Genomic DNA, 11,538 nt, shown 5'->3' with positions numbered 1-11,538 from the left:
TACACTGGATAGGGAACGGCAAATACAAGCTAATGAATTGCACCATCATCAAAGCCTCAGGAACTTCTTCAGTTGGCAGATGATGATTATAATAGACACGCCACTTGCCATTATTTCCATAATTTTTCTGTTAGGAAGTTCTGGTTGAAAATAAAGCTCTTTGAGAGCTTTCTTCGGAAAAAAGAGGGAAGTGGCTTTAGGAATTCAGTAGCGCAGTAATATATCACTCTCAGATCACTAAAATCAAGCAACAGCTGCTGCAATTATCTTAATATAGAACCTAAAGGAACCTAGATCACCAATTTTAGTTCTATGCTTTTGAACAGCCACAGAAGTATTATAAGCTTTGATGGGCAAGTTCTTTTTGAGCAGTTCTGGACGAATAACCATAATATCTCACTGTAAAGAAGATTGCGGTGTCATATACTGCGCTTATTTGGCATTAAGCACTCAAAAGAATGGATACACTATACAGAAGTAAATTCATAATTCTCCATTCTCATTGCAGGTGACTGCAGCAAAAAACTGCTCTGCTTTATCAAGTACGTCAGTAGATAGTCTAGAGTGCAACATCCATGCAACAGTGCTTTCAGGCACAGATGAATTGCTCTTCAGACCTTTGCCTTCAGAAGGCTTCACCACTTTGTTCTCTTTTAAGCTTCGGATCCTGCCAGTTCTAGTAGTCGGCAATGGACCGCCTCTCTGGGAAAGGAACCGAGCATTGCGTTGATTGTTGCGGTTTGACTTCAGTGGAACATCAACTTGAAGGTTTTTAGATTCAGAACCCAGCTGAGCAGATACACCAGCCTCATCTAGTGATGGATTATTAGCTACTGTAAAAGAATTAGCAGATGGAGGACTACTTCTACAAGCTTTCAGCAAAGCAAGGAGCATATCGATGCTGAGTTCTTGCTGAATGACATCCTTGTTCTGATCACACCCAAAGCAGGCAGCAACCGTGGTGCCCGCCAAGACTGGCATTAGCTCAGGATCACTAAAGAACACAAAGGGAAGGTCGCATACCTGTTTCGCACAATCCACAATTAAATTTCTATTAATTAGGCGAAGTCTTAAGTTGAACGAAAGATATACGCACCTTGTGAAGAATAGTAGGGCTCTTTCCCCATCGAAGAACAGCTTGGTTTTCAGGATGGAACAATGAAAAATAACCAAGAAGCGACAATGATTCTAGCAGCAGCAAACCGATCTGAGGCACAAACACCCAAATAAAAGAAACTATATAATCAGTCAACAAGCAAATAAATTAGAAAGCATGTGAAAACAGCTTAACAAAAATACAAAAGCCATTAACCGCTAATGTTGCTCTCTAATAGGAAAATGCAAATTTTCTCTAATAAAATGCTTGTTTTCGAGGGACATTCTCATTCTATTCCTGGTGGTAATTAGGTACAGTGCTACACTAGTGAGACAGCCAATCACCATGACCTATTTTTGCTGTAGAACCCTGTATGTCTAAGATCTTTAATACTTCGAGTGTACATCTCTTTCCAAGCTGTTGTCCATAAGATTTCAAGATCTATCTTAATCAGAGAAGTTCAGAGGGCTATTTGATTGCAGAATTGCTGTTTTGATCACTCAGACTTTAGTCACGCAGACAAGTTACAGAAGGTTCCAAACAAAATAAGGTCTATCCAATTCAACCCGTTGCAACTTTCTAAGAACATATTTGATGATATAAACGAGAAGTTTGTTAATAGTGCTGAGTATCAATTCAGGCCTTCACATAGTAAAAGCTTCAAACCTTGTCTTGTCTTTACTCAATGGTCGCAGTATGTTTCTACGAACACGGAATTTTCTAATATTAAACTATACTATGTTACCAGAGAAATATAATCTATATAAGAAAAGTTGGTGTTCCTACAAAATCTAGGACAACCATGGAGCGATATACTGACAATTTTTCCTATATGCATCAGCTTAAAAGATGGGAAAATGTGAGGATCTCTTTCCAAATGAAAATGGACAATTTTTCAGCTTAAAATATGGGAATTCGTGAGGATCTTTTTCCTGTACTTTTCTTCCCTCCAACCAAAAGACAGTGCATTTCCAAGACTAGGCCACCGTTAAAGTAAGATCATAGCTTTCCGAGACTAGCATAAACACTTAAACAGCACTTCTCTATGTTCATTGAAGCATGTGAGATGTTCAATCTGAAGGCCAAATATGGAAGCAAAAGCACCAGCAAGTCACCTGGTCAGTTGCTATGCCCCACTTGCTTGTGCAATAAGAGAGAAGAAAACTCATCAAGTGAAAAAATTCCATCTTCAGATCTGGTCGGGCCTGTGATCCAGCAAAGAGATAAAGAGTTCCTTTAGCATCTAAAACTTTTAGAAGAGAAAGTTGATACAAATAGTTGCAAATTAACTTACTAGCATCTTCTGGATAAAGGATATGTCAATTAATGCTAAATTGTTCAACACCTTCAATACACCAGTTGCCACATCTTCAAAATTGGATGGAAGGACATAGGAGGCCTGCAAAGAAAGGCAATCAGATATGCGGTAAACACAGAGCTACGTATACTATGATCACAATTCACAAGTAAACTCAAGGTTAGGTTCCAGCTTACTTTTTATAAAGCTAGAAGCAACCAACTTTATTGTTAAATAAGAAGAGTTTCAAACATTTACTTCCTGGTACTAGAATGACTCGATGTTACATGCTTACGATAGATAATTAATAAAGAAGACCACAAGTAGCAAACAAATATGACGTTGACGACATCCTAATTATAGACAAAGCCCGGTACGATTCATACAACAACAACACACCCAGTGTAGTCCCACAAGTGGGGTCTGGGGAGGGTAGGGTGTACGGAGACCTTATCCCTACCTTGGTAGAGAGGCTGTTTCCGATAGCCCCTCGCCTCGAAAGAAAAGAACAAAAGAAGCTAATTTGCATCCTCCAGAAAACCTAAAAAAAATTTACAAACAAATTTAATGGGATCCACAAAGTTTACCTGCTGTTCAGAACATCTATTATTAGCCTGTAATAGTACAGCTGTCAACATGGATGGAAGACAAACTAAGCCAGTCTCAGATATGGCAGAAAGAAGAAACTTGACAGCCGGCTTCATCACTGATTCATTTCCACCAATATGACCTTTACTGTGATCTTGAGATTTTTTCTCGTCTGTCTGAAGGTTATTGTACGTCACGTTGCTTGCGGATTCCTGCAGTACATCTACAGTTTCCATGCTAGCAGCGATTGAGTCAACTTTGTCAGAGCTCAGATCATTAACTGCAGCCTGATGTTCTTTTATTTTAGGAAATTCATCCAGGGGGCTATCCTCCGGAACATCCGGCAAACACAAGGCTACACCATTTATTCCAGTAAATACCAATTTACCATCATTTTGGGAATTGCACAAAGGAGAAGACTTCAAGTCCGAAGCTTCAGCAAGTTGGATGTCGTTCTTTTCATTTCTACGATTTGATACAGTAGGAAAGTTTTTACATGTTACTAAAGACATATTTCTGAATCTGGATGTAAGGACTGCCAACAGATTTACACCAAGAAGAATTGATGAAGGGAAAGGAGAACCTTCTACAGGTGGTCTATCATAAAGTGCAAAAAGATCCCGTAACCGGTGAATAACTTGGTATGCAATTACAAGCTCGATTAAACCATCTTGCAGTTGAAGGGCACGTTCATCCATACTTGCATGACCAATAATTGCAGCTGCTGTCCAAAGGAAACCGTCCAGAATTTCAGACATTAACTCCAACCTTTCAGTCGATGCTTTACATGTGACCAGGTTGGCAGAAGCAGTGCCATTTGATGAGGCTGCATTTTTGATGTAGGTTTCAAGAGCTGCCGCCAACATCGGGATAATGGGGGGCAGTAGATTTTGAGCAAGAAAATAAGACTTGTTTGCAGCCGCTGAAAGCACAACTTTCAGAAGCCTTAAAAGGTAGACTGTAACCTGGCAGCTTTCTGGTTTTGACGTGTGAGATGCGGGAAGTGCAGAAGCAATAAAATCAACCAGACCAGCTTGACGAGAAGCGTGCAGCTCAGCATCCCTTCCCTCCAAAAACTAGTTACGACACAATGCCAAAAGCAGTTAGTAACAAACAACTCAAGAAACAAATTTGAACTATTAAAGCCACATTATTTTCAAGAACTTATTCTAGTCAAAATGCTGTTTAAGTTGTGTTCTTCACATCGGGATACATTAACTATTTATCTTAATACCACTATATATGTCATTGTGAACTGGAATGCAAGTGAAACAAACTTCACAAGTGTAATATATCACCTTAATTATTTCAGCTGTTATTAGTCCAAAGCTCACAGCCCCTTCTTTTCTTGCTTGGCGAAGTCTTTGAAGTTCTTGAAGCCATTTCGCAATTTTCGCCCTTGCATTTGCCACTGCAGTTCTATAAACAAAACCTGCATTTTCCATACTGATTGAAGGCTCAGGACAATCATACTTCAACGCCATAAGTCGTTGGCGGATTTTTTTGATCCTTCGTTTTAAAGAATGCTGGGTTGTAGCAAGTATAGAGCCTTCAGGAGCAAAGCCATTGTTATCGTTATTATCTTCACAGTTACTCATTGGCGTAGATCTACCTTGACCCTCCTTAGCCACAGAACGACGAAATGGTGAAGACTGATCTCTGAAATCCATTGAAGCTCTTTCCCGTATTTGCTCCAGATAAATTTTGCGGCGCTGTTCACTTTCTCTGAGTCTTTCAGCTAATTTCTGGGCCAGGAGTTCAGCTTCCTCCTGTTGAGCTTTGGCTCGAACCTCCTTTCTCCGCATCTGTTCCACCGCCTTTGCTTCGCGTGCGGCACTTGATGCTTTACGCTCCTCTTCCCTTCTTACTTGTGCCTCTTCCTTTTTCCTCTGTATCTCTGCAAGGCGCTGCAACTTTTCTGCTTCAATTAGTTTCTTGCGTTCCAAGACAGCTTCTTCCCTTGCCATGTCTTCTTTCTGTTTAGTTTTCAGCACTTGAAGCTTCTCAGCCCTCCTCAACTGAGAATCATGGAGTTTCTGGCGCAAGATGAGCTTTTTGTTCTCTTCATTGAGTGAAGTAATGAATCGAACTTCATTTACTTTTATGCTTTCATCACCTGCCCTTCTTACAACTTCAGCTAGGTAAGCTTCATGCCGAGATTCGCTACGCTGGTGCCGAGCATACATTACCTCTCGCAATTTCATACTACGCACGGTTTGCCATTCACTTACACGGTTCAGCTTCTCGGATGTTCGCTGAAGCTTTTGAACTCTCTCATTCTCAAGTTCAGTTCTAATTCTCATCGCACGAGCATGCTTTTCTGCGGCTTCTTTTTTTAAGTCAATAGCTGACTTCTTCTTTTTCTCAGGAGACATTAGTTTGTCGTGCAAAGTGCGTGCACGCTCTGCACTTTTTCTACTCATGCCAGGTGAATGTGAGAAGCGAGATGAAACTCGGTGTGGAGTGGAGAGTACATCTTCCCAGTTCCTCTTCTCCTTCCAAGCATCCATTGATCTCCAGGAGCTTCCATTTCGCTTTTCCTTGTCTCTTTCATAATGTCTTTTCAAATGATCTATAGGCTTTAGATTTTTCTCATTGTCTTTCTTGTTCTTTCCACTGACAGGTGTGGAAACTCCCTCCTTAGGAGGTAATCTAGATGCATGAGAAGCAGACTTGCCTGAATCAACAGGCCTCTTCTCTCTACTGAAACTTCCCTGAGAAGGATTACTCTGCTTCCTACTCTTCTCTAATGATTCACTGGAACAGCTTTTTTTGTCAGCTTTCTCATTATACGTCTCCGAAACACTAGTACTTCCACAATGATGGTCATAACAACTAGATCCCGTTTTCTCCACACCTGTAGCTGACAAACTAGCTCTTTCATGTTGAATTTTTCGAAAAGCTTCGAGAGATGAAGCCAGTATTTCTGCCCTGTGAGGTGAAGTTGTCATCCGGCGGACCTGCATTAAGACGAAAGATAGATTGTCAAAAGGAAAAGGGAGTAGATAATCAATTCATCCACGTGTCTCAGTGTGTATGATGATGATATCAAATGAGCCTAAATGAAGAAGTGGGGATTCATATACCCGACCCCAACTTGTTTGAGATTAAGGCGTAGCTGTTGTTGTGTCTCTGTGTGTATGATATACATTGATACTACTAAAAGATGCTGCAATTATCCAGGCCAACAAATGAAGCTAATTACCACATATATTGCTTCAAAAACCTTACCACAAAGAAAAGAAAAGGGTTGGAAAAGGTTGTTTATTTAGAATACAGGAAATTAGGAAATTGGTCTCAACAAGAGGTTTCTTTTTGAACAGGGTCTCAACAAGAGGTTTCTCACATTCTTTAAAATGAGAATCTCTTTGTGTAAGTTCCTGTTTTAGCTTTTAGCTTTCATTTCCCAAAAATAGCTCATATTTCCTTATGTGTCCTTTTCCCATTGAGCATTGTACTGTTTATTAAAGATATAAAAGCAGCAAACTATTAACATCCAGAACCACCTGCACTCCATCAGCAGGAGTTTCTGTAGTTTCCTTACATGAAAACACCACACACAGTTCCAAACAGGTCAAGTTTGGTCTGTGTTCTGCTTCACCAATTAATGATAAGCATAGCAGAACTTCAGGATAGAGGTTAAGCACATTTGCATATTTATATGTTGAATAGATGACTGACGTCTATGCTAGCATTATGTACTCTTTACTTTTAGCTGATTTCAGCCTTCCTAGAAAAGCTCGAACTTCCTCCACTTTCAGGTAGTGCATCTCCCCTGATGCACTTCAAGGTAACTTCTTTCCCTCCTCTTAAACTAAATCTTTGCAAGTAGATTATGATCCAAAAGCTTTCTTATAGTACTGAGAGTTGTGAATTCCTAATACTGAGAGTTAGGAGATCTTGTCCTCTTCATAAGAACCTCCAAAGTCATCTTTAGCCGTACTTATGTTGACAAGTTTCCATCTGTAACTTTATGTTGTCCCTCATGGTAAATAGTGTTACTAAGAAAAGTTAGTCATAACTGAGCCAGGGATGTCCAGATACTGCTTCAGCTAACAACAACAATCATGCAAGAATAGTCCCACTTCCCACAACAAACAAAGGAAATCTTTGAACAAAAACATTTTTCCTCCTAAGGGTCCGTCCCAAAGCGGGTGGTGCTTTCATGATTGTTCATCCAATAGTTATATAAAAAGTAAAAGTAAATTAAAGGGAAATTTTAGAAGTTATTGAAAGACATGACAACTTTCTCCATGCCGAGCCCTTGTAACATGGGCTTGTTACCCAAGTGGGGGCAACAATGTGGTGGAACGTTGGGCTGCAGGGGGGGATTTAGGGTAGATTTTTTGTGCTGTGTACATATATAAAGTTTGAATACCCTAAACAATTCAATAGGTTAGCTCAAGCAGTTCAGGGTGTTCAAAGTTCTCTCCAGTGTCCAAGGTTCGATACCAGGGACAACATTTTTCTTTTTATGTTTAGTTTTTTTATTATTATTTATTTTTTTCATTCAAACACCTGGGTGAAAATCCTGGATCCGCCACTGGTTGGGCTGTCCCTGATGGCTGGGCTTTGGGTGGCTAATGTCTGGCCTGCCCTATCCAAGCACGCAGTTGGGCCATGTGGTCCAAACGAAAGTGTGGGCCGCTTGGCTCTTAGAGTGGAGCGGACTGCGTGAGGCTGGTTTCACAGAGCAACAAATAGCTCCCGGTTCGCGCAGTGGAAGGATGAAGGGCCGGAGCTCTCCAAGTCCAACAAAAACCTGATGGGCTGTCTAATTAAACCGCCACTTTTTAAGAAAATAAACTTGATCAAAAAGAGATTGAAGCATTTCCCACAACCAAACAGTGTGTGCTGCAGTAACCAAAACAAGGTAAATCAGTTGCAAAACCGGTTCTTTACATCAATAGATATATAACATTAAGCCTGGGAAGTTGGAATAATAATGACTGGTCAGCAGGTTTCAGATATGCTTGCATGTATTCATACTGCAATTTTCAACTAGTAAATGGCAGAGATCGATTTGTTTGTGTAATTGTTTTAGGGTTAGCAATTTGAAACATTGAAAGATGAAACTAGCAAGAGTACTGACCTCCCATGACAGAGCATGTGGTCTGCGATGGTTAGACTTCATGGTAAGAGGTGTTCCGTCAGTCGCATGAGAACTGGATTTTTTCAGTCTATCAAATTCCTCCACTCTTGAACTCAGTTCTTTATAATCAGATGTGGCTTCTTCAAGAACAAGAATAGACTCTTTTGTTTGCTCCAGATCACATTCCAGTTCACAGAGAAGGTAGAGTTCATCTATTGCCCGATTAAGATTCTCAAAAAGAAAGCACCAGAGCCGTTGCCTGAACCTTTCTTTACTTTCACTAGTGTCTTCAGCATCAATACTGCTCGAATTAGTTTTTGATAAATCCTCAATGATTGAATCAACGCGTTTGTTCCTAATTTCTTCATTAGAGGACTCCACAACCGACTGGCCAATGTTTCCTGATCTTCCTTTAGTAGGTGACAGTAATTCAGGATCCTGGGAAACTACCAATGTTTTTATATTCTGATTAAGACTATCCACTTCAGGGATTTCCATGCAAGCCTCTTCAGATTTGACATTGGGAATCCTTACCCGGCTAGGCCCTTCTCTGGCAGCAGATTTAACCCTTTTGCCAGGGCTGTTGCAAGTGTCGCCATTTTCAAGCTGGGTATGTTCACATTGTCCTCTACTAAGAGGAGAAACAGCAGTAGTATTAACATTTTCTGAAGATAACTCCTTCAGATTTGCATAGTTCTCTTCAACAGATTCGATCTTGGGAGACAGAGGACGAGAGTCGAGAATTTGATGGTTTTCATCCTCAGTGGTTGCAACCAATCTATTTTGCTCAAGATCAGTTGGAGTAGTGTGTACAAAAGAATCATTTGTTTGATCAGTTTTTCTACCAAGCAGATCATGATTTTGAATGTCACCAAATTTAATTTCTGCTTGGACAGTACTTCCAAAATGAGATGTTAAAGCTCTATCATCCAAGTCACCCCACTTGATTTTTGGTAGGATTTCATGGTTATTTCTTTGAGGATGTTCCCGGCTGATTCCTTGATTGGAATCTGTTGAAAAACCTAAACTAACAGAAGTACTACCATGACTGACTACACATTTATCGTGCACAATTACTGCATCTTCCTTTGGAACTGAAGTAACGGCATCATCTATAATACAAGGGCGACTTCCTTTTGAATGCTGAACAGCAGATTTAAGATCCTCACTTTTTACGCCCAATGATGGCTGACTGTCTGGATTGCCAGAAGCAGTTCCTCGAGATGATCCTCCAACCCAACCATGCAGCGATAACTTTGAACTGCTTCTGTGCTTCTGCACAAGAAGTTCACACATTGATTAACAAATAGACCAAATGGTCCAAGAATATGGAACTAGCCTGACTAATTCACCATTTTCTTCAGAAAGTGGACCAATAAAATGCCCAATCTAAGGCAACCTGCTAATCCAATTTCAGAAACATATTTAAAATGATTAGCTCTTTCTCAAATAACTAAAATGTAACTAATCTATCCACATGAATCCAAGAAAAGTTCAATCCTTTGTTACATTACAACCCACAAGAATACCTAAAACAGCAGATTATCAGGTACTTTCTTGATTTAGTCCCATGACACAACTTAAACATGGTTGATGATGATTCATATTCTTATAGTAACACCATTTTTCTTCATCATCTTTCAGTTTAAAGATAAAACTAAAATGATTCAATTTACAGAAACCGAATTAATTCCGAGACAGAAAGAAGCATTACAATCCAAAAGAACACCTAAAACACTAGATTATCAGGCAATACTTTCTTGATTTAGGCCTATGACACAACTTAAACATGGTTGTTGATGATTCATATTCTAATAGTAACACCATTTTTCTTCATCATCTATCAGTTTAAAGATAAAACTATAACGATTCAATCTACAAAACTGAATTAATTCATGGGTGAATGTGCAAAAAGTTCAGACCTTTTTCACTTGCATCCATCCAGAACCTTCTTGATCATCACCTCCATCATTGCTCTCCATCAACCCCCAAAATTACCTTCACAATAATCACACTAATTTTGCTACACTAACAAGAAAAAGAAACTAAAAAGATACAATTTTTCCCACAACAACTAAATAATGTGGTCCTTCTGAATAAAGCTGACACCTTTCTTAAATAGATTTAAATAATATATAATAAAAACAGAATACAAGATATGATCAAAGCATGTCTTGATGGAAATAAATATCGGAATTCGATAAATGTGGCTGAAATTTGAGTAATTAACGATGAGTTTTGATATAAAGAAACAATTAGAGAGAATGATTTTTCCAAAGAACTAAACTTTTAATGGTTAAGTATTTTTTTTTTCTTTTTGTTTTTCCAATTTCTAGGGTTTGGGGAGCGTGAATAGTGAGAACCTCCATTAAAGAACCAAACTGCATAAGAGAATGTGTGAAACCAATTTTTTATTAGGGAGCTTTGTTTCTCTGAGGAAGAAGATGGTGTCTTCATGACCTTTTTTTTTTTCCACTAATATGTCCTCAAGTTTTATCCATATTGACATTAACGTCCTTTCGTTTTTTATTCATCAACCAAGTCTTCAACATCAACAACATACCCTGTGAAATCCCACAATACGAGATCGGAGGGTAAAGTAGGGGTGGGCATTCGGTTCTTTGATTCGATTTTATCAAACTTCAGTTTGACTATTTCGGTTTCAATTTTTTGAAGGTGGACACCGAATACCGAACCAAACTAGTTCGGTTCGGTTCTTTCGGTTTTTTAAAGTTTGGTTCGGTTCGGTTTCGATTTTTTCAATTCGATTTTTTTGATATGATATTAGAAGCGATTCCATTTACACTAATTCATATTCTCAAAAGCAACAAAACATAAAGTTAACAAATTAAAATCAAAATCAAACAAACAGGATACACAAAAACAGAAAATCATAACCATAATATAGGATTACTAGGTGTTATATACATACAGTAAGAATAATTAAGAAAACACATAAAGGACATACATTAATCCTAAAGACACATCCTAGTCACCTTTTTTTGTTAAGTATATTTGATTTTCTCAACTGAAGTGGAAAATTAGGGATACAAAGCAAAAGAGAGCTTATTACAATTAGTTTTTTTTGGGCTTAAACTTAATGGTTCTGGACTATTTTAATATTTTTGGGTAATGTATAAATTTTGGTTCTTCGGTTCGGTTTCATCAAAGTTCGGTTCGGCTATTTCGGTTTTGGTTTTTTAAAGGTGAACACCAAACACCGAACCAAACTAGTTCGGTTCGGTTCTTTCGGTTTCGGTTTCGGTTTCTTGAAGTTCGGTTTGGTCGGATTTTTCGATTTTCAGTATTTATGCCCAGCCCTAGGGTAAAGTGCACGCGACATTATTTCTACCTTGGAAGGTAGAGAGGTTATTTCCGAAAGACCTTCAGCTCAAGAGAAAGCGTGATAAAAAAAAGGTTAGATACGAATAAGGAGAGCAAAGCAGTATTAAAATGCAAATAACA

The 11,538-nt window shown here is 38.9% G+C and overlaps 1 protein-coding gene across 2 annotated transcripts; it reads right to left on the bottom strand.

Moving 5' to 3' along the window:
• Nucleotides 1-383: 383 nt before the first annotated feature.
• LOC132632892 (uncharacterized) lies at nt 384-10,549 on the bottom strand. Of its 2 annotated transcripts, none has more exons than XM_060349022.1 (8): nt 9,996-10,549; nt 8,074-9,472; nt 4,280-5,941; nt 2,981-4,057; nt 2,391-2,495; nt 2,212-2,301; nt 1,097-1,207; nt 384-1,023 (listed from the first exon to the last, which is right to left on the bottom strand). In XM_060349022.1, the coding sequence occupies exons 2-8, from the start codon at nt 9,367-9,369 to the stop codon at nt 484-486; spliced, it is 4,881 nt and encodes a 1,626-aa protein (XP_060205005.1). In that variant the 5' UTR covers nt 9,370-9,472; nt 9,996-10,549; the 3' UTR covers nt 384-483. The 2 variants fall into 2 exon arrangements, with proteins under 2 accessions (XP_060205005.1, XP_060205004.1); XM_060349021.1 differs by having other exon boundaries at nt 8,074-9,348; nt 9,996-10,548.
• Between the last annotated feature and the right edge of the window lie 989 nt (nt 10,550-11,538).

Source organism: Lycium barbarum, chromosome 3, assembly GCF_019175385.1.
Source record: "Lycium barbarum isolate Lr01 chromosome 3, ASM1917538v2, whole genome shotgun sequence".
Taxonomy (NCBI): Eukaryota; Viridiplantae; Streptophyta; class Magnoliopsida; order Solanales; family Solanaceae; genus Lycium; species Lycium barbarum.
Note: the sequence above shows the minus strand (reverse complement) of the source record. Positions and strands in the feature narration are given on the sequence as shown.